The 22,266-nt window shown below is 43.9% G+C and overlaps 1 protein-coding gene across 1 annotated transcript in view; it reads right to left on the minus strand.

Moving 5' to 3' along the window:
* Positions 1-9,987: 9,987 nt before the first annotated feature.
* syne3 (spectrin repeat containing, nuclear envelope family member 3) overlaps positions 9,988-22,266 on the minus strand; it is a 28,572-nt gene continuing 16,293 nt past the window's right edge. The window contains exons 8-18 of the mRNA XM_030117282.1: positions 20,544-20,718; positions 18,608-18,790; positions 16,729-16,872; positions 16,334-16,468; positions 15,548-15,709; positions 15,181-15,353; positions 14,107-14,599; positions 13,819-13,962; positions 13,406-13,588; positions 13,044-13,097; positions 9,988-11,554 (exon numbers count right to left, since the gene is read on the minus strand). Coding sequence (XP_029973142.1) covers positions 11,372-11,554; positions 13,044-13,097; positions 13,406-13,588; positions 13,819-13,962; positions 14,107-14,599; positions 15,181-15,353; positions 15,548-15,709; positions 16,334-16,468; positions 16,729-16,872; positions 18,608-18,790; positions 20,544-20,718 — 2,029 coding nt within the window. The 3' untranslated portion in view covers positions 9,988-11,371. The remainder of the gene's footprint in view (positions 11,555-13,043; positions 13,098-13,405; positions 13,589-13,818; positions 13,963-14,106; positions 14,600-15,180; positions 15,354-15,547; positions 15,710-16,333; positions 16,469-16,728; positions 16,873-18,607; positions 18,791-20,543; positions 20,719-22,266) is intronic.

Genomic DNA, 22,266 nt, shown 5'->3' on the forward strand with positions numbered 1-22,266 from the left:
CAACAGAAACGCTGACCTCCTCTGATTAAAAATGCATCAAGAAACACGAGAACAAACGCTGCGTCTGCATCACAGAGGACACAAATATAAACTTGTTCCGGTGTAACTAATAACTGCTATTTCTAAACCCGCGCAAGTTGGATCGAGTGTGGAAGGAAAACTTGGTGCATCGGTTGTATAATTCATCTCATTTGTGCCTGAACAGCGGCAGGCTGAACTTCAAAGTGTGTGCTGGATGACTGCAGTGCAGCTCTTCCTGTGTCGGACTCATTAGGAGCCGTATCTGGTCTCTGTAAACTGTCACCGCGCAGAGGATGAGCACCGTTTGACTGAGAGCTGATTATACACTACATGTCGGCCTGGCTGTGTTTTACAGTGGAATTTACTGTTTAGGAAGTGTGTGTGTGTGTGTGTGTGTGTGTGTGTGCTCTTTGACACTGAGCTGAAAGAACTGTAACAGACGCCTCTTTACAGGTTTGGCTTTGGGCTGTTCGGATGTTCGAGAGGCTTTTTCCTTTAGAGAGAAGTCTGGACTACGTGAAGAATTCATTTCTGTGTTTGTTTTGACACGGGAGGTTAAAACCCACTCATCAAGGTATATTTTAATCCCAAGAAGGGAAGTTCTGTATTTACTTCCAGATAAGGTTTCTCAGTATATCTCTTCTTTTCATTGTCCATCTTCAGGCTCTGCTCTCAGTGCACATCTTGTCATTTTGCTCATATTTCCTGTCTTTTGTTATGGGGAAAAGTTTGCATTATTATGTTTCATTTTCATCAGAGCTGCAACACAGTCCATTTGGAGGCAGACTGTTCGGCGTGTAAATAGGCCTGATGGCAGAGTTTACGCAAACACGTGAGGATTTTTTGAAACTAGACCTAAGGTGACGGGCAGCTGTTCATATTCTGCTCTCTTGTTTTCTGAACTGCTTCCGTTCAGGTGGCCTGCTGTTTCATTCTGACTGTTGCACATGTACAGTTTCACTTTGATGTTTTGATTTCTGTACGTTTGAAGAATCATTTGGTCTTTAGATCTGCTTTTTTCCTGTAGTTCAGGATTTGGCACCACCATCAGTGTAAAAAGAGTCAATTCTGTTTGCACTGACAGAATCTAGCAGTCTGTACTCAAAGTGAGACTTCACCGAAGTATTGATCTTCACAGTCCTAAAGGCCCGGTCACACCGCCCAAACTTTGCTGGAGCGTTCCTTGAACGGTAGGGAGGGGGGGGGGGGGCTGAACGCTCGTCACCGCGCACAAAACGGGAAAAAAATCGAAAACACGGGCGTTGGCTTAGCGGTGCACCGCTGAAGCTGGCGTTGCTTTAGCGTTGGTTTAGCGGTGACACAAGCATTGGTATTCTGCGCATGCGGCCGTTGGCTCGGCGGGGGTATAAAGTTGGTTTAGCGGCATACCGCTTGTGACTACGGAGCTGAACGGATCGTTTTGATGCAAGTTCTGATAGATCTTTGATAGAAGTCGATAGTTGAAGTTCATCATGCGACGTGGATAAAAGAAGAGGAAGGCTGGAGAAGGAAAGGCAGCAGCCTCCAAGAAGATCATCACTGAGCAGGCAGCTGAAGCAGTGGAGTCAGGTTAATAGATGTGCTGGACTAGTGCACCAATCATCGCAAGTCTCCCAGCATCCATTGTGATACAGTTTTACCGTAACTTTGAGCAAATTCGATATAGATAAGGTCTGAACTCAACGGCAGCTCGATTCCAAATGAGCTCCTGGTCCATTTCTCCCCGTATTTACAGCCAAATTCTGGTCCCGCTCCGACACCTCTATACCAACGCCAAACCAAAGTTCATCGCCGCCATGAATCGCTGCTTCAACGCCAGACACCGTTCCAGCAACCCCGTGTCCACTCGTAAAACGCTGACAACCGCTCCACCGAAGTTTGTGCAACGTTCAATCGCCGCCCGGGCAACGCTGGCGAAGCAGCGGTGGTCCAGCGTTCAAGATTTCTGCATTGGCCTAGCGGACCCGAGCGACCACGAACTTGCATCTGACAAACGAGTCTCCCAAGAACTGGAAATTAAATATTAAAAAAAAAAAAAAAAAAAAAAAAAATCCAGGTCTTTGTGGCAAACCATAAAGAAGCGGTCTGCACTCTGACTGTTGTGACCCACATGGAGTAAGAAACCCACATAGCCTAACTGACGAACTGGGCCCTCTAAAAATAAACACAGAGCGAAAGAGATCTTCAGAAGGGGAGCACATTTACATGCAAACCCGCATTAAGCCTCGCCGGCGATATTTCACGCAGCAGAGCCGGAGTCCGACATCTCGCGCAGCACCAGGCGGAGCAGATGTTTCACAGCCATTCCAGAGAGCAAACAGTTCGCCTTCCCGCTAATATTTCAGGGCAAAAAAGCCGGCGAAAGGAATTCATCACTTGGTAAATGATGTTAATCTTTAGTGAACTAAAATCGGGCTCCTGACTGATATCATCTGGTGTAATCCGTTCAGGAGCCATCTGGCACATTTCACCGCTTCCAGCTATCCTCAGCAAATAATCAAATTAAACAACAATGCCGGGACCATAACCATCAATTTCTCGTCATTACTGTCATACAGTTTGCACACAACAGGATATGTGTTCGCACAGCTGACGCTGGTCCTGCGTGACTCTCCACCGCGATGTTCTGTCTCAGGTGGATTTTTACGAGACCACATCTCACATGTAATCATCTCCTTGGTCTCATTGACCCTGCTGGTGTTTGCGGCTTCTGTTTATAAGAGCAGTGCTTGTGGGAATGTGGAGAAAGATGTGTGCACAGGCTTAAGAAGACAGAGGAAGACGTAACAGAGTGGTAATTTATGTTCATGTGAAACTAGAAAATGGAAAAAACACCGTCTTATTAAAATCTACTAAAATCCTATTAAAAGATTCATCTTGTTCAAAATATTCCGCGAGGTCAAGAGGTCATCCCTCCACTTTGTCCCAAGCCACAATTTCCCGAGGATTTCAGGTTTTGCCGCTGACTTCCAGTCGTGCCTCTTGCTTGTATTTCTGTATCCTTTTTCTTTTTCTTGTCCCCTTAAGGAAATGTTGACTCGCAGCCTCCAGCAAATACTCCTGAGAAACACTGCCGACCCATCTGGCAGCCCTGTGCCTCAAGGTCCTGCCTACGTCTGCAGCTCACTCTGAGTCACGTTGTCTGAAACCGAACGGTCACAAACTGAAAGTATGCTCACTCCTACCCCTCCTCTCTTTGACTGTAAAATGTGTGCTCCATTTATACGTCTACAAATCAACACGGAGATGGATCGCTCGGTTCTTAAGAAGAAAGTTACGGATCATTTCAAGCCTGGATTTAGGAGTTCAACCAAATTATTTTGACTTACATGACCAGAAAGCCAATTAATTTTTAGCAAGAAGTGCAAATGCATCATTTAGAGGAATCGACTTTCTAATGACTCACCCCTCAGAAAGCTGAGAACACATTCCTCTGCTGAGTGCCTGAGCTGACATTTCGGCAGTTTCTGTCAGGAACATCATGTCGGTTTTTATCAGAACATTTGGCTGTGACAGATCTGGCAGGGAAGGAAACACAGCGGAAGTGGAGCCAGATCTGGAGTCTTCACTGACCTGTGTGTGAAGGCAGGACTGAACAGCCTGAACAGGCTGGAATGTTACAGAAATCTACAAGTGGAACATTAGTTTTTGGTTTGTCCATGTAGTTTAGTAAAGTGTCAAATAGTTCTGGTTCTTCTGTCTATTTTCTCTTCTCCTGACCACAGAGTGATACTCTTAGCGCATCTTCTGCTTTAATTTGGTCTCTCCCTTTCTCTTCATATCTCTGAGGCCCTTCTGTCATTTCAGCCGGGATTGATTTTTTTTTGCTGTTCCTGAGACAGTTTGCTGACTTTGAATGATTAAGCTGCCAACAGCTTATTCGGCTTTCACATCTCCTCATGAAGCACTCTGGGGTCGGAGCAGTGTGTCACACAGTGACTGTGCAAACGGTGGAGGATGTACAAAACTTGATGCTGCTTTTTCGAGTGTAGAAGAAGAGTGTGAATCATGGTGCAGGGTACAAATGTTAATGCAGTTTTCTCATTTATCACTGCATCTTCCGGAAGCCCGGAAATGTTTCGGCCGGACGAGGATGGGTCTTTCTGGAGGAAAAACAGGCTAACAGGACGGAGTCACTAGGCCGAACAACCAATCAGAAGCATGATGACACATGGCGGGCCGGCTATTTTTAACCTGATCTGGGCTACATGCATGTGATGTTGTGATATTTTCATGCTGAGAAGCATCTCCAGTGGTTTTCATTCATCCTCATATCTTTACCCCCCCCCCCAAAAAAAAAAAAAAAATCCAATTTTTTTTCTCTTTTTCAATTGCTGTGGGTCTTTCAGTATTTTTTATGGAAACAAACAAGACTCATTGCGAAGCAGCATGGCTAAAAGACAGTAATGGCACACATGCTCTCACTTTCTGTTGTGTTCATATGGAAACCTTGCTTTCAGTTTGGTTCCAGTCGCTCTGATGAACAAGAAGATCCCAGGAATGAGCTGATTTATTGTTAGCTTTAAACGGAAATTAACTTTCCACATAAGTATAAGTAAAATCATAAGATTACAATTATTTCAGCATGATAAAAGTGAAATCTAAGCTAAAAACGTGGCTAAAAACAGTTTACAACTCATTTTTCGCTCATAATCCAAAGGTGGAGATGTGGGTACAGAAACTGAAACACTGCTGTTTTACTGGGTTATGAATAGTTGAAAACACTAAATTGCAAAAAAAAAAGACCACTTGAAGCCTAACTGAATGAAACATTTTGCAAATATGTTGCATGAAAGTCGCATGTGCTTCCAGAGAAATCTGCATTCAAATTTGTGCAAAGTTTGTACAAATTTGAATGCTTCTGTAAAAAACATCTCTGTATTTCCCTCGAGAGTCACGTGACTTTTATACGACATTCGCCAGATGAAACTTCTGAAATCGTGGCACTTGCAATAGTTGTGCAACTGACACAGGAATGTTGTGCAACAGTTGTAAGAGACAATTGAGAAGTCTTGGCTAAAGACCTGAATTCAAGCTGTTTCTCAAACAAAATGGAGCTCATAAATGAAATATGAGATCAGGTCCTCAGTTTTTGCACTTTCTGTGACACTTTTTTGAGAAAATAAGTGGTAAAATGTTGAACATGTGCAAACTTTTTGTGATACATTCGTGTAAGGACTGCTCAAACCCCCACACAGGTTCTCCACAGTGATCTAGAGCCTCACTCCAGGTGAGAACGGTCTGACTCATGCCACTTTCCGAGAGCACGTTTTTCCGATGAGTATCCGTGGAGCTAAATAATAATAATAAAAAAATAACACAAACAGCAGGAGCTCAAGAAACAGGTTCGTCCTGTCCTGCTTCTATATCTTCATCTCCACAACACATATAAATATATGACCACAAACACAACACCCTCCCCTCCTCTTCCTCGCTCCATCCACAGTGTCCATCTGTTGTGTGACCGCCTGGATCCAGCGAGGGAGCGCACACACACACACACACACACACACACACACACACACACACACACACACACACACACACACACACACACACACACACACACACACGCTCAGTCTCGTATTTCTATCCTTGTGGGGACCGTCCATTGACTCCCATTCATGTCTAGCCCCTAACCCTGACCCTTACCCTAACCCTAACCCACACCACAACAAAGCCTAACCCTAAAGAAATGTTTTTGCACTTTTACTTTTTTCAGTAACAACAACATGGTCAAGAAAACACTGTTTCTCCTACTTAGGACCGGAAAAAGGTCCCCACAAGGCACGTCGTTCCACGTTTTGCTATCCTTGTGTGGACATTTGGCCCCAACAAGGATAGAAATACAAGAACACACACACACACACACACACACACACACACACACACACACACACACACACACACACACACGAGGATATCAGACTGTCTTCCACTCGCTTCCAGCAGAGCTCCCTGAAGCTCACCTGAAGGGGAACACAAACTCCAACCTTCACTTTAACCTCAACTTGAACCTAAACTTCCTCGAAAATTGAGGCTTGGAGGTTAAATGGAGCAGCTTCCTCCGTGTGTGTGTGTGTGTTTCATCCCTTCGACATTAGTCACATCGACACCAGACACACACACACACACACACACACACACACACACACACACACACACACACACACACACACACACACACACACACAGTGGGACTGTGCGCTGTCTGAGGAAGGGCAAGTCAACACTTGACAGCACAAACACAAAGCTGGTTCGCCGAGTCTGATTTCACATTTAGCGTCTGTCAGACTTCCCCTCATTGATAGGCCCGTCAGTGAACTCCAGCAGCGTCCCCCATTTAAATTTAAATTAGCGCTCATGTTTCTCTGGCATTCCACATGGTATTAAAACCATCATCAGACCTGATCAGGAGGTTCTTGTTCATCTATTAACTTCATTATCTCGCCTCATTTTTGCATATTGACCATGAGCTTATTCCTCATATCTACATTTGACTTTCAAATCATTCTCAGTCTGACCTGCTTTCGCTTTTCTCAGCTTCCTTTTGTGTTTGCAGTGTGCGTTTGTGTGTCTGCTCAGGGTGTGGCACCCTCCAGGCTTCTCATTCATTAAACAGTGCAGATGATACTCAGTGAAAGTGTCCCTGCATACACAAAGGCTCTGGACGTGGCGCGGAGTAACAACTAATCCGACGACTAAAACTGTCCGTACACACACCTGCGAGTTGCTTTTATTATTCACCCTGCACCTGGAGACGGGAAATGTGATATACTGAATCTATAAATAGTGGTTTTACATTACAGGGATGCTTTATATTTACAGAGGCAAACAAATTGAATTTAAAGCATGAATCATATGAAATATTGTCCGCTCTAAGTCCTCTGCTCTTGTTTTGGTTGTTTACTGGGAGTAGTTTCAGGTGGGACTGAGTCAGGATGGAATTACAGGCCCATGCTGAGCCAGACTTTCCTGCGTCTTCTTGCCATCTGCTGCATCCTGACATTTCAGCGGCGGCGACGTTGCTCTGCAGACTGACCGCTCAGCTCGGAGGTGTGGAGTCCGGCCCTCTCTCCGAAGCTGGTGAATAGAAACTCCTCTACTACTTCATTTTTTAACTCTTTGGCTTGGCCACCGCTCCCATTCTGAGCTTCGGCCTTGTTTTTCAAGTTAGGATCCTCGGCGTCTGCCAGCCTGTCTCACCACCACGTTCAGCAAAAAAACAGCCTCCTCGAACCCAGACACCCCACCCCGACCACAGGCCTCTCCCTCACAGCCACAATTAAACACTTCACACTCTGAAGTGTGTTTTCATCTGGGCCTCCTCTGCCTTACATCACACTTACGTCTTCAGGTGACTCCTCAGCTCACAGCGGCGTTTAAAACGGCTTCCTGTAAACCACCTGTGTCCTCTGGAGTTTTGCTTGCAGCTCGGTTTCAACCGTGGAGACGTAGTTTCTTCGTATCGAAAAGGTTCTAAAGGTTTTTATAGATTTGAAATCCGTCCGTGGTTTATTGGACTTGGAGTTGAAATACAAAAGAAACTCTCCCCCTTGGTGTGTATTTAGGATGAAGATGGGTGAAAAGTAGAGTCAGCAACAGAGCAGCTCCCACTCTCCCCCATTGTTTCAACCCTCCTCATCCTCACTTCCTTCACACGCTTCATGATAGGATTGGAAACCCGATACGCTGAAGTGTGAACCACTGGGAGAAAAAACAGCTTTGTGTTTTCTTCTCATGGAAAGTGTTCCCCGTGGAGAGCAGTTATGAAATTGGCAGCCGGGTGTTGCGCGCCGTGGAGCTGGCTCTGAGAGAATGAGACACTGTCTGAGGAAGGCGGCGCGGAGGAAAACACGGCAGGCTTTCATAGACGTTCGGCGCAAAGTGTCTGTTTGAGGGGTGACGTGTTGCAAATATGAGCACATTTCATGGTCTTATGATGCTAATGGTGAACCGGAGGGCGGTGGAGCCTCTGGGCCAGTCCTCGTTCAGGTATTTTGTTTATCGTGATGTAAAAACAGATTCACCTCTTCGGACAATCAGGAGTCAGAAATGAACCTTTCGGGTTGTGACGGGTCAAACCAGGAAACTTCCTGTTAGAGGAGAGCTTAACACTGCACCACTGTGCAGCCGCGGCGTTCTCACAGTCCTTCATAAAGCCTCCGACTGAGATTTGGCATTATTGTTGCGCCGTCTGCTGCCATGAGCTTTTTGAAAGCTTTGACTAATCAATGCCTCTCCGCTGGGCCTCTCGCCAACCCTGATCAATGCGAGCGCCGAACCCGCCCACCGCTCCCTCCGCCTCGCAGTGCAGGAAGGATCAAATCACTCCACACGCGAAGCGCTCATCGCCATAGGAACACGTTACAGCAGCGGGGAGTTCTGAACAGTGTGTGATCAGTTGATCCTCCACCTTCTCGATATCAGTTTTTTTTTTTTGGGTTCTGGCCATTCTGTTTGTGTCAGACTGTAAGATTAGAGAGAGGCTTTCTTCTGTGTGCGAACGTCTCGGGAGTGGAAACTTCAGCAGGAGAGAGGCCGCTCTGGTGTTTGCGCTCGGTGGATTTGGCAGAGCGGGAGCTCCAGATTGCGGCACAGCTCGGCGTGGCCGGCTGGGAGGCCAAGGTGAGAGCGGCGTGGGAGGCTGCGCGCGCGCGCGCACAGAAGACATAAAATTAGTTCTTCGGTTCGGAATAGAGGACTGGGATGCAGCAGCATTAGCATGAGACAACATAAAAAGATCAAGAGGAGAGCGAGGGGGATTCCTGCTGAAATATGGAAAATCTGAAATATTCTAGTTCACATATTATCAGATTGATCTTCTTCATGTTCGTCAGTGCTTCAGAGTTCTCAAAATATAAGCTACATAAATTAATTACCACATCAAATCCTTTCCTTTCTTCCTCCTGTAAAACTGTCAAATGGCCCGATGACTCATGCTGCACTCGACAAGTGTTTCATAATTCTGTTCTCCAGAGAGCAACATGTGTCTGCAGCAGGAGTCTCCTCAGCACCATCATCACAGATGGGACTGGCTACTGAAAATGTCAGCTTCGCAACACTCCCCCCTCTTCTCCTTTAAAGCAGTTTCACTGTAAACCGAAACAGATATATAGACTCGGACAGATGTGAAACAACAGTGATGAAGCTGCTGCTTCACACTGGAAGCTATGGAGAACATGTTTACTTCAGATGATGAGGAAAAGTGAAATTATTCTGTAGATTGATGGTGAGATGAGGGTGAGTCGCTGAAAATAACTATGATCCTTCAAAGCCTTTGATTTTATTTCAGCAAAGACGCACGCTGGAGTGTGTTTGCATTCACAGGAACCTGCATAGTGAAAATACCAACACGGCTATCCTAAAACAAAACACAAACAACTGAATCAAGCGCAGTATATTTATTAAAAAAAAAAACACACAACACAGGTTAAATGCAAGCTTTCTTGAATAATATGTAACATTTCCACTCTTTCAAAAACTTTAATAAATCAGATTCGATCCATCCGAACTCTCCTCCGTGTTGGCAGATCTTCAATGTACCTTAATCCGAAAGCTAACATTTCATACAGCGTACTCGAGCCGTTTCTTCTTCCTGTCGCACGCTCCAACTTTAAATGCTCGGCTGTGTTCTTGGAGGTTCAAGTCATTTCATATGTTGCATAAAATATGAACGCATACAGCTTTAAAGTGTCACTGGAGCCGGGAATTGCATAGGCGTTACTGGAGGAACACGTGCATAACGACACAGCAGCAGAGTGGAGCTGGAGGATAATCATTGATGCATCACATGATGCAAGGTTAGCTTCAGCTGGATTACGCAACAGTAAACTTCATGTGGTTATGGCACCGAGTACAGGAGACTAAATGGATGGTAAACAAACAGATGCACAAATATATAGAGATATTTCACTTATAAGGCCATGTTAAAAGTATATGCTCAATAAAATGCAGTTTGCTACAAGAGGAATACATAGTATTTACATAGTCGTGTCTTTACAAGTCTGTGGGTTGATGTTAACTTCACTACAATCTGGGTCATTTAAAGAGCATTTTAAAGGTAATTCCAGTTCAGTGGATTGATATAAGAAAACAAAGAAAGCAAACATTGTCAGAAAAGCTGCAACGAACAAAAATGTATCCGTTACTACTCAACCCACATCCAGAGTAACACTTGATTCTCCATGTTTTATTGCAGGAAAGTTGTGGAATTACAACTTGGATGAGAACTATTTCTGAAAAACCGGCTTGAAATTTGGATGAGTGAGGGCTTCTTTGAGTCGTATTAACGTACCTCTTTAGTTTTTGGGTGTATCATCGTGGAACATTCTAAACATCTTAAGATTAAAGTGTGAGACCTGCTTCACTTTTGGTTGTTGGTGCGTTTTCAAAATAACTTCATTATATTTACATTACATTCAAACTGCACTCATCCACTTTAAATGATGAATCCTTCTCAAAAATTACACAGAAAAGAAGATGCTCAATCTATTGGTGCTCTGAATCTTAAATCTTAATCTGAAATATATTTTCTTTCAGTGCAGGATTTGCTCTCTGGTAACAGCCACAACAACATGAACCCGACTGCTTGAAACAAAAACAAGTCGATGCAAAATATGCTTATAAAATGTGCACATGACAAGTTCCAAAAAATAAATAAGCACTTTGTAGCTCCTTGTAAAGTCACGGCTTAACATTGCTACAGTAAGACAGCATAGCATGCTGCTAACCTGGTTTGATCTGGGCTTCAACGCACCGAGTGGCTTCAAGCAAATGAATGCAAATCTTGAGCTAGACTCTTTGGTTTGGATCCTGTTGTATAATTTCCTCTTCTGCGTGGGGAACTCACTCACTTTGGCTTCATAGGTACGACCGCAAACACACTGACAGTAGTTTATGTTGAAAAGGCCACAGAAAGGATTCCAGTTAGCAGTAAAGATCGGGGCTGTATCACCTTGAATGTGGCCGACAACGGGTCTTTAAATACTTGTTTTAAGTCTCCATTAAATGGTGAACCAGACTAATTATAATGAGATAATGACATTGTCTTCCAGCAGATTGCATTCTTGATACAAGGCCTTAGTTTTCCTCTCACTGCTGCACACTGACCTATAACATTGGCTTAAATCAGATGTGGAAATCAAGTTCAAAGAATAATGTAACCTGCTGCTTCGCCTTAAATGCAGCAAATCTACTGGAGATTCAAAAGAAGATTGCAATCAAGGCTGCACAGTCCACTGTGTGGTTTCAAGAAAAGTCAGGCATGATGCATGTTGGGAATGTGGGATTTTAAATATTCAAGTTAGCATTTCCTACATCAGTGCAGCCGGGCGGTACGGTTTCTCTCCTATGTGGGCGGCGGGCCGTCGTACCGGAGCATGATGTTGAAGGACCGGGCGAAGTTGTTGGAGAGCGAGCAGCTGCTGCCTTCCTCCATGAGGGGGAGCAGGAAGGCCAGCAGCAGCAGAGCCAGCAGGAGGAGCCACAGGGGGAGGGCCAGGCGGCACACCCGCTGCAGGAAGCCGGGCTTCTGTCGGAGCACAGGCGGCACGGGGTGAGCGAGCGAGTCAGGGGGAGGGAAAAACAAAAGCTAAAAAGCTCTAGATATGATGGGAATGTATGTGTTTATAGTGTTTTTCTGTTCAAACTTTGACTGTAATTCAGAATGAACGTGTTCATCAGCTTAGAAACATGAGGAAACTGTCAGAAAAGATTCTTTTTCCTTGACAAGACACCAACTGCGATATGAAAAGATAAATGTAGGTGATGTGAACAATCAGAGGATGGAAGCAGATGAAGCTCGCCCACACAGCCAGAAACAACACACACACACACACACACACACACTCACACACACACACACACACACACATACAGCACAGCACAGTGAAGTGATTCAGCACAGGCCTCTGCACTCCAACATCGCTTTCAGACTTGTTATTCGGCGAATGTGCCCACGTTCACTCTGCACCCTCAGATTGCTGTGTCATATTAGCAGCAACCATTTGCAAAACAAAACACTTTTGTGCGTCAGTAAAAAAATAAAATTAAATAAATAAATAAATAAAATTGCAGAGTCCAAAACACGTGGCGGCATCGGGAACCAGATGGAGAACACGTTAGGATGCAGCGTCAGCGTGGCGGAGATGAGACCTGACGTGTTGTGGAAGTGCAGCTCATGATAAATAATGTCAACAGGAGCACAAATCATACTGGCTCTTTCACTAATCTTAGCACTTAGGCAGGCAAATGTCACTTTCTCCAGCTTTAATCCTTAATAAATTATGCCGTGTTAACATCACGGCAGCCTTCATGGAAAGACTGGCAGCAAACAGGCGACAGCGCCTCCATGAATGAGAGGTTATGATCACTCCTAAAGGTAAGAGGGTTTAATAGCTAGCAGGCTAAAACCTCACAGAAATCTCCTCTGGCACAATCACGAGTTAAATAAGAGGATAGCAATGCTATAGAGTGCCGCGTAAAAACATATGGAAGCAGCAAATAAGATTCAAGGCTGCCAGCCTTCAGTGGCTGCTAGTTTTGGTACTCAGGTCCTGAAACTGTGGCTCTTCCACTACGAGGCTGCGTCTGAACGTGAAGGAAAGTGGGAAGGAGACACCGGGGGTGTTTGGACAAGCGTGATAAAGTTAATAACTGATGAAGAGGAGGTGAAACTCTGAGGGTAAAGTCCTGCTTCCTAATTAACAACACACCCTTGTGGTCTGTAGCGTCAGGCCATCTCTCCACATTTTCATGATCTGACTTGTATTTGTCAACATTTTACTTTCCATCCTGCATAAAATCTCTCAGAACTATCAAAGTTTATCACCAGAATAAAAATTATATATTCTATCCCTGCTTTTTACATTTTCTGCCTGTATTATAGTATCAATCAGCTTGTTTATTCTTTAATATTCTACATATTTGACAGCCTTTGTAATTTTAAAAGCGCCTGTGTGAACGGTATGAGGGAGGCACAGAGAGTGAGTCCTAGATGTCTGACTGGTTGTAACTATTACCTTTTGTGGCTTCTCTACAGCAGCGGCTGCCTCCTCCTTTTCGACAGCAACTTTCTGCAAAGACACACAAAATATGTTCGTTTGTTTCACAATATTTCCAAAAGTCTAAAGTGATTACATGCAAGCAGTCTGACCACTGAAGAGTCACTTGCAGCACAAACTTCATGAGATTAACAATGAAAGAGGAGCAGCAGAGTGAAACTGGAGTTTAATAATGTTACACTGCCATCGTGTGGTGAAAAACAGAAGTGAAGCTGATCACACAGCTGTCAATAGAAGCTGAATATCAAAATCAGGTGCAAATATATTTTCTGACATCCTCCAGCAGGTGATTGAAGCCTGACCATTAGCTCCGGTCTCACCTTCACAACTTTCCTGGCCCTGAGGTCTCCCGCGTCCTTCAGCTTGGACTTATAGAGCATCCAGCGATAGCGCAGGTCCTCCAGCCCGAGGTCCTCCGCTCCAGAAGCAGCCACAATTTCTTCGTTCTCCTGCAGGAGGAGCTGAAACTGCTCCTGGCCCCAGCCCAGGCCGGTCCTCAGAGCCTGCAAACCACACCGAACATTACAACAAACGTGGATGCCTAAGCCTGTGTGATCATTTAATGCGCAAAAAAAAAAAGAAAACAGCAGCACAGGAGGCTGTGTGGGTGGAGTGCAGTAATTCTTCAGTGGTCTACAGAGGTGTTTTAGCACTTGAGTTCCAGACAAGGGGATTTTGCTGAGACCAGGTCAATCAGAGGTGGACTGTTACCCGGTTGTTAGGAATGACTTGCCTCCAGTGTGTCCTTTCTGATCTGGAGTTCTTTGGCACTGAGTGGCGGTTCCTTTCTGCCGAGGATTCCCGAGAGGATTTCGTTCTCTCTGTTGAGCCAGACCTCGAACTCTCTCCTCCTCAACCAGTACTGCTCTCTGCTCCCCTGGACAAACCCAACAAAACGCAAAGTTTTATACATTTATTTCATTTTGTGACTAATTCCCAAAGGTTGCTAGGGTGCAACCATCTTCAAATATTTCTGAGCTGATTGAGCGGTGAAACAAAGCTTAAACAGGTGTGAGAATACCGCTGCGTCCTGAAGCGAAGCCGTCGTCGGTTTCTTGGCTGAGTCCTTCCTGAAGACCATGAAGGCGCCTCCTCCAGCGCTGAGGCCTTCCCTTGCTTCTTCGCCATCTTCTGCAGAGATGGTCTCGACCCGCTCACCGGAGCCGAGCTGTGTGGACGCCGCCGCTCCGCTTCCCGCGGAGCCGTCGACCACCGTTTCTCCGGCTGCTCCGTGAATTCCTGCGCCGCTGCTGCTGCTGCTCCAGGCAGACGAGTCGACCACGCTTCCCTTTGAGGAGTGGCCGCCGTTGTCGCCCGTTCTGTGTGGAAGCAGGCGCTCTTCGCTCTTTCCAACCGCTGTGATGTGACCCTCCTGACCTCGAATCCCTCTGCCCTGCGCCCCGTCCACACCGTCGCCCGATAACATCCCTTCCCTCACCGACCTGCTGCTTTCCAAGACGCCCAACGTCTCTGTTGAGACAGAATCCGTCTGCCCAGAAGAGACATTCAGCAGCCTGGAGGAGAGACGAGTAAGAAACGATCAGAGGAAAGGTTCATAAACGGAAGAAGAGAAGGTTCGACAGCAATCGGTGTCTCACATGTTGAAGCAAATCGTATCGCCGTCCACTTATCAAAGTTTTAGTTTCCTGTTTTCACCGGGTTTGATTTAAAGTATCGACGAAATAAATCTTTTTCCCTCAAATTGTTGAGTTTGAAAAAGTTTCTCATACTATATAAACATCCAAAAACAGGGTTAAAAAAACCCAAAACAGCTCAGCCTGTCTGCAATGCAAATATGATATTTAGAACCTTCATTTCCTCCCAGTAGTTTAGCATTTCTGCCGTACCAGAGCCAACATTCTCACCCCGAACAGCAGACTTGATGAGAGCAGGTTTATTTCACTAAACTAAACAACAGCCTGATGAAATGATCACAAACAACAGACGATCCTCACTTTCAGTGAGCTGAAATAAACACGCCAGAATTCAAGCTGCTTCATGTTTTCGTACATTCGGTTGTTAAATGTTCTGCTGATGCCTTAAAAAATAATCCAATTACAAACAAGAATTCCTGTGACTTCAAAGTGTGAGGTACCTGTGAAGGTTGAGGCTCATGTTGTAGAGCGCCATCCACGACTCTTTCAGGCGCTTTATGTCTCGAACAATGTGGACCTGCCCCTGTTCCGAGGTCTTCTGCAGGACCCCCTGACCCTGGACCTCCATCTGCTGCAGCTGCAGCTCCTTCTCTGGGAACTCTCCCAGAGCTTTCTGTCCACACAAACAACAACGTCTCACAGCATTAATATTCCACCGACTTTAAATTTAACTAGATAAAATGTAATATCATAATTAATAAATAACATAAAGCATAGCTAATAGTATAAACTTGATACTGATATACCGAATAGTCAATATCCAGTAAAAACTGAGGCTTGTGGCAACAAGCGGGTGAATGCACGCACCTCGGCTTCATGGCGGCGGCCCTCGACGCTCCACTCTCCTGAGGGGCCGTGGAAGGACTCCAGCTTCTGCCTCATGATCATCAGCCACTTCTCGATGTTCAGCAGGCTGTCGTGGAAGCTCTCGTGCGCCGCGACGTTCGCCTCGCTCTCGTTCGCCTTCATCTTAAAAAAACAAACAAAAAAAAAAACAACTAAAGTCACTCAGTAACTAAACATCTTCGATAAACTGATGTATCTTCCATCTGAATTCTACTACTTTCTCACTCCTCAGATCTTTATGTATGAGTCTGTTTATGGTCCCAAAATGTAGAAGGACGTTTAGAGACGCAGTCTTCAGTTGGCCAGAGACACTTTCTTTCCCTCCAGATTCTGACTTCTCATTTTAATTCCACTTCATTGAGTTTTTGACACCAGTGTTACATTTTCATTGTAATATTTTATCTTGTTCATCCTCTTGGAGTATTTCTAATACAGCTTTTTTTTTTCCCTCCACTCAGTTTTAATAATAGTTCAAATGCTACTCTGACACTCGTGTCATGAATGTACTGCTTGCTTCTTCTTCCTCGTTTCATCCTGTTATCATCGTGTCAATCTTCCGTGAAGCGCCGAGAAATCTACCAACCTGCGTGAGAAGTGCAATATAATAAAAGTCTGATTGACTGACACCCAGAACAACTCCCACATGTGTGAGTTTTTGTATCGTCTACTTCTGGATCTCTCACTAACACATTAAAAAAAAAAAAAAACTGTGCAGAGCGAGGACAGGAATGATCATCAGTGAATTACCCGGGCCGTCTTATTTAAATGCTTCCATTCAACGCAGAGCTTCTCGAACTGGCTCCTGTTGCTGGGACTGGACGACACCAGCGTCTCCAGCGCCATGATGTGGGCTTCGCAGTCCTGCAGGTCCCTGTGGATCGCCTGAGAACACAACAAGAAACGTACAGCGTAACAGCGTGTCTGTTGCAGGAGGTTCTCTGAATTGATTATTGTGAACTGAGATGAACTCAAACCAACCGATGGAGGAAACACACGTCCATATTTTGCAAATACAGACAGAAAGCTGCCATATAAATCGTCCTTGATTTGATCCAAGTAAATGACGTGAACTTCAGTGAAAAACAGCAACAATTCAACACGAGAAACAGCGTGTGGAGCGAGCAGCTGCGGAGCAAACTCACCCTGAACTGGTCCGCCTGGGTTTTTTTGGCGAGGATGTCCGGCTGGAGGCCGTCGGCTGCCAGCATTCGCTCAGCAAAAGAGGCCAGCCTGGAGCGAATCTGCTCATAGGCATCACCAAAGTCTTTGGTTCTGGAAATCAAACCCTGCGAAAGAGGAAAAGTGTCATCCACAGACCGGTCAAAGAAAAAGCATTTCTCCTCTCGTCGTCGCTTCGATAAAAGCAAAAGAAGGGAACAATCGCTCGAAACAAGAGTAGTTCAACACTTATTTTTAAAGTTACGGTTGATTATTAGAAGTGAGGCATGGGTGACTGTAGAAGAGGCTGAACTTTCAACCCCTTCCAGCAATAATCTCTTTATACGACACCTTTCAGTAAAAAGCAATTCATTGTGCTTCGCGAGTGATCGTTGAAAATAACACAAGAAATCTTCAAGACTAATCTCAAACTATTCATCCACCTGATTGGAGTCCAAACATAAATAGTTTCTCAAGGGCTGTAGAATAGATTTTTCCACCACATGTATATGAATGAGGAATTTGGTGGATACACACTGTATATCGAGTATAGTTATATATATATCCTATATAGTTAGAGGAGCGAGAAAGGGAAAGAAATAAAAAAAAAGAAAGCGTAAACTTTTTCCCACTCCTTGTTCCAACAAGGTTCTATAGAATTTGATTCATTCTTTTCTTTTTAGTTGTCTTTGTTTGTATCCTTAGTTTGTCATTGTCGTGCACCTTTTTCTCCTGTTAAGATGCTTGTTTGGAAAATAATGGAGACAAACTGAAATAATCTGAGCAAAAAGTCTAACAGCTGCAGCCTTTATCTAATGATTTGGCAAACAAAGCAGAGCATTTAAAAAGCCTGTGTACGAGACAAAGCATGTGCCACTTGAGGAGGTTTTACAACTGATCTAAATGTAAAATAACTTCAACTCAGACATTTAAAGCATCAAACTGCAGCTCAGTCTGTGCATTTCTGGAAGGAAAAAAAAAACAGTCGTCTTCGACTAAGCTGTGTTAAACTGCTTTTAAACAACATCCACACAAACAAAGAGTGCTGGTCGACATGAAAAAATAAAACAATCATATATTTTTCAAATTGTTTTGTCTCCACCAGCCCATGCACGCCTCCTCGGCTCTCTCCATCCTGCTTCTGCTGAATTATTTTCATAACCATGGGAATAAAGTCCTCCCCCTACCTGAGCAAATACTGCTACTTCACCAGCAGAGCAGACAAAACACATTAAATGAACGTATTTATAAGTCTGTGCAGGGCTGCAAACTCTCACCGAGAATAAAAGCCAAACACAGTCCGCAGTAATTCTGAACGCTGGGTTTCCTCATTTGTTCCACATTAGAAGATATTGTCACTGACCCTGTGGAAGTTGGAGAGAGTTTTTTCCTTATACGAAGCCTCAAATTGCTGCAGCTGGTGAACTAATGGTTTTGTACTATGGCTTATTTTACAAATGGGCTTGCATTCATGATATTTGCGTTTATTCAGTTCGAAGACTGTGGATTCCTTACACCGTGATTGCTTCTAAAATGAAAAATAAGGCATGCAGAGAAAAGAATTCCACTTTATTTCTCTTTACTGGCATGACTCAGCTGGAATATTTAGATTGCTATTGAAGTCCATATTTGTTATCGAAACATTACCTGATTTCAAGATCAGATTTTGTCTTGTTCTATTAAAAAAAAGGTGTTCTAAGCCTACCAAGAAGAGAACCAAAGGCAAATCGGGAGTATTACATAAACCAAAGACTTCAGGATTGTGAATGATCATATATCAAGGTCAATTTGACTTTAATTATTAACGTCTGCATTGAATTATTCTTCGAGAAGACGCTGTGCAGCTGGATGACCGGCGGATACCTGCAGCCTGCTCTTCCTCTGCAGCAGCTGAGTGTGCAGCAGCTCCCTGTTCCTGACGGCAGAGCTCAGGTCGCCCTGCAGACCCTCGGCTCTCTCCGGGCCGAACACGGGGTCCAGCAGGTCGCTCTTCTCCTGCAGAAGCCCGAGACGCTCCTGCACCAGCACGCTGTCCTTCAGCAGACGCTAACGAAGAGAAAACAGGAAGCACGTTCAGCACTCACACTCTCCTTCTATGTGCACTTTAAATACTGATCAGGCTGGGTAACAGTGTCCATTTACACCACCTGCTTGAATAACACTTAAAATCTGATGTATCTATTCGTATGTATTCATATGTATGGCGAGTCTATGTACTACAACATTATATCGGTGTGAGTTGACACCGGCTGTTACTTATTTACGATCAATAAACGGAGGAGGAAAAGAGACACACGGGACACAAGGAAATGAGAACGCCGGGTCCTATTTATAGCAAGTGGTCTAGGAAATTAAAATTATATAGACCGTGGGCATCAGCAATAAGTACTGCCATGCATGTAAGCATTCATCAGACGGAGGGGAAACAAACATATTTACACAGTGGAGCTCAAACGTTTTAATGGAGGCACCGAAAGAAAAGCTCATCTCTGCCTGGAAGGTGAAATTTAACTATTAAACGCAGGCTAAATGTGTGCAAACACGGATGTGACATGAATCTTGCATAAGCGCAGACGCATGAAGCTCAAACGGCACTAATTCTCTTCATACAGATTTAATGATAAAGTGGTGCTACAGTGATGCAACTCTTTCATAGTTAATACTCTGAAGTTCCTCCGTTGCAGACATGGAATAGGTGGAGTTATAAATCTTTCTGATCTTTAAAGCGCAGCTTATATGTTTGGGCTGAGCGGGGATGGAAAGAACAGAGGATTACGCTTTATGGCTGGTTGAGAGCAAACAGATTTCTACAGAGTAACACCGATTAATGAAAATGGCAATAGTGAAATTAGTTATCACTTGTATTTAACCCTCTGGGTCAGTCTTCATTTGATTTACCAAGAAAGGAATGCTACAAAGACAGGTTCTCCCTTCCTACCGATGCAGGATTGCAGTTATTCGGTCGCATGTATTCATGGGCTGGTCGGTGCGTTCGGGTCAGTTTAGTTCTTGTTCTCTTGTTCTGTCGAACACGCATCTCTATTTAAAAGAGAACGATGCGTCTCGACACTACCGTCGATGCTGAAGTTTTATTTGCGTCGCTGAGTGTTTCTGACTTGATTTCTAAGCAAGTGTGATTAACGGAGCACTTCAGCTCGTCCTGAATGATCCAGAGCTGAATCCTACTTAGAGCTGGTTTAATATTTGCATGGTTGGTTTTTATAAACCAATGAGAGGTGCGGTGACTCTTATTAAGTCAGAGGTCAAAAAGTCATGGCGGTCTAGTATTTGGTTTTGCCATCGTCGTTAATAACATCTCAGTTCACTTTGAAACGTTCTTCAACTGTTGAACCCTTTTCTGATGGATTCAGCATCTTTTTAAAAATCTTTTTCCCACTAACCTCACACTTTGTGAGGCGTTCTGTTTGTTTGCTCGTCTTTATTTTCATCCACCGCAACCTTTAGCCTGGATCACCTTGGAAGTAAAACTACTAAATATGAAGAATTTTCTCGTTTTGAATTTTACTCCATTTATTAAAACTCTATAAATAATTGTGTTCTGCTTGGATTTTATTTCACTTTTGAAAGTGTACATTTGCATCACAGGCCCAACGCTTTCTGACAGCATGAGTCTGTAAATCCGAATAATTATAAATTAAAAGTCTACAAACTTCTTTATTTTATTAGAGGATAAGAGGAACAAAAAACAAACGAGCCAAAAAACACTGGCAAGTTCACCCTCATGAGAATCTATCAGATATGAATGAGCAAAGCCTGTTTCTGAAAGACTCCGTCTCACCTCGATGTTCTGGACCAACATGGCGATGTGAGAGAAGTCCGAGACGTCGGCGGAAGCCTCCAGCACCTGGGAGACCCTGTGGCTCCACTGGCCGTAGAGCAGCAGGGGGTCCTGGAGGACGCTCCTGAGCCCCGACTCAGACTCTGAACACAGCTTGCTGGCTCGGCATTTGACGCTGCAACACAAGGGCACAACACTTCTACGGTAAACAACTTGCGTGGAAAAGATTCCCTAAAAATGTAACTGAAGAACAGAAATGCAGAGAAATGTATTGGACTGACCCAGGTTTTAAAATGTTACTTTTAATATTTGTTTAATAAATATAGGCTCCTGACAGATATCCTTGTAGGGTTGTCGATTCAAAAACAGCATTTTCTGACAATAATTACATCAGATTTGATGCCCTGAATACGACAAACTGGCCAGACAAGCGTTTCAGAGAGAGGCTTCTCCGACGCAGACTAATCAGAAGACAGGGGGCTTAGAGAGAAATAAGATAAAGAAAAAAAGGTTGCTTTTATCAAGCGTCAGCATGTGATTCATGCAATCCCCAAAAAAGGTAAACATACCTTAAAAATAGTCCAAGTATTGTTTGGAGACATCATTAAAAAGCTACATAATTCCCTAATTGTCATCCAAATGCTTTATTTTATGCCACAGAGCAATTTGTAAAGCTGTCTCATTTGAGTTCAGCGATAATTCAAAGCTTTTTAAGCAAAACAAGCGGCGGAATGATCATTATCTCCAGGCTGAGGACCAACTCAAGTCTGTGCTTTAAATATCCAAAGTGGAGCATGTCATTAAGCCCCACGGAGCTCTGAAAGCAGCACAAAAAGGTCAGCGGGACGCTCTGCTGCGAAGAGGATATCAGCACTAAATCACAATATCCACTGACAGCCACTGACAGGGAAAAGGAGTTTTTATGAGTTATACCTCGGTAAACCTTGAAAATCACCCTTCGGTCAGAATCTAGTTTGATGCTGACACTGATGTATTCTCGCAAACTGTATTATGTTGAATTCCTGAGTGTGTGAAATAATATCACCACAGATCTCCTTCAGCGCATTAAAAAAAACAAAAAAACAAAAAAACAAGCCCACACTAAAACAAGGAGCAAGACTTTTAACAGGCTCAGCAGCTCAGTGTAGCCTTGGGAGGCACAAACAGAATAATTAGGCATAAATAAAACTGTGTAGCTAATCAACCACATTTCAGTGCTGCTCAAACTTGTACAAGATTTAGAGTGTAGCTGCAGAACTTAAACATCATAGAAACAAAACTTTGTGTGAAAATGATCTCCTCTTTACTAACAATCATAGGAATTCCAATTATCGTTCTTATCAGTGGCAATGTTTCTTTGCCTTGTTCTTTATTGTTTTATAAGTACTTGTATTTCAATAGGGAAAATGTACTGACTGCTACTCAGGACAGATCTCTTCTGCGATAGAGATTTTCTATTTTTTTTTATTTTTTTATTTTAATGGGTCTTTCTAACTTCAAATTAGAAACAGTATTACAAAAACAATTCAGTTAATACTTCATTCCAAAGGAACTGACCTAACTCGACCATAAAGAGTGGTAAACTGTGTGTTCAGGAGCTAAACTCTCTCTGGGGTCTGTGTTTGTCTTGAAAATATCACATCTCGGACTTTAATTATACTGAGTTTAATGACTCCTTAAACTGATTGAAGGTCACAAAAGTTTATCAAGGGGTAAAATGGCA

Source organism: Salarias fasciatus, chromosome 19, assembly GCF_902148845.1.
Source record: "Salarias fasciatus chromosome 19, fSalaFa1.1, whole genome shotgun sequence".
In the NCBI taxonomy this organism is placed as follows: Eukaryota; Metazoa; Chordata; class Actinopteri; order Blenniiformes; family Blenniidae; genus Salarias; species Salarias fasciatus.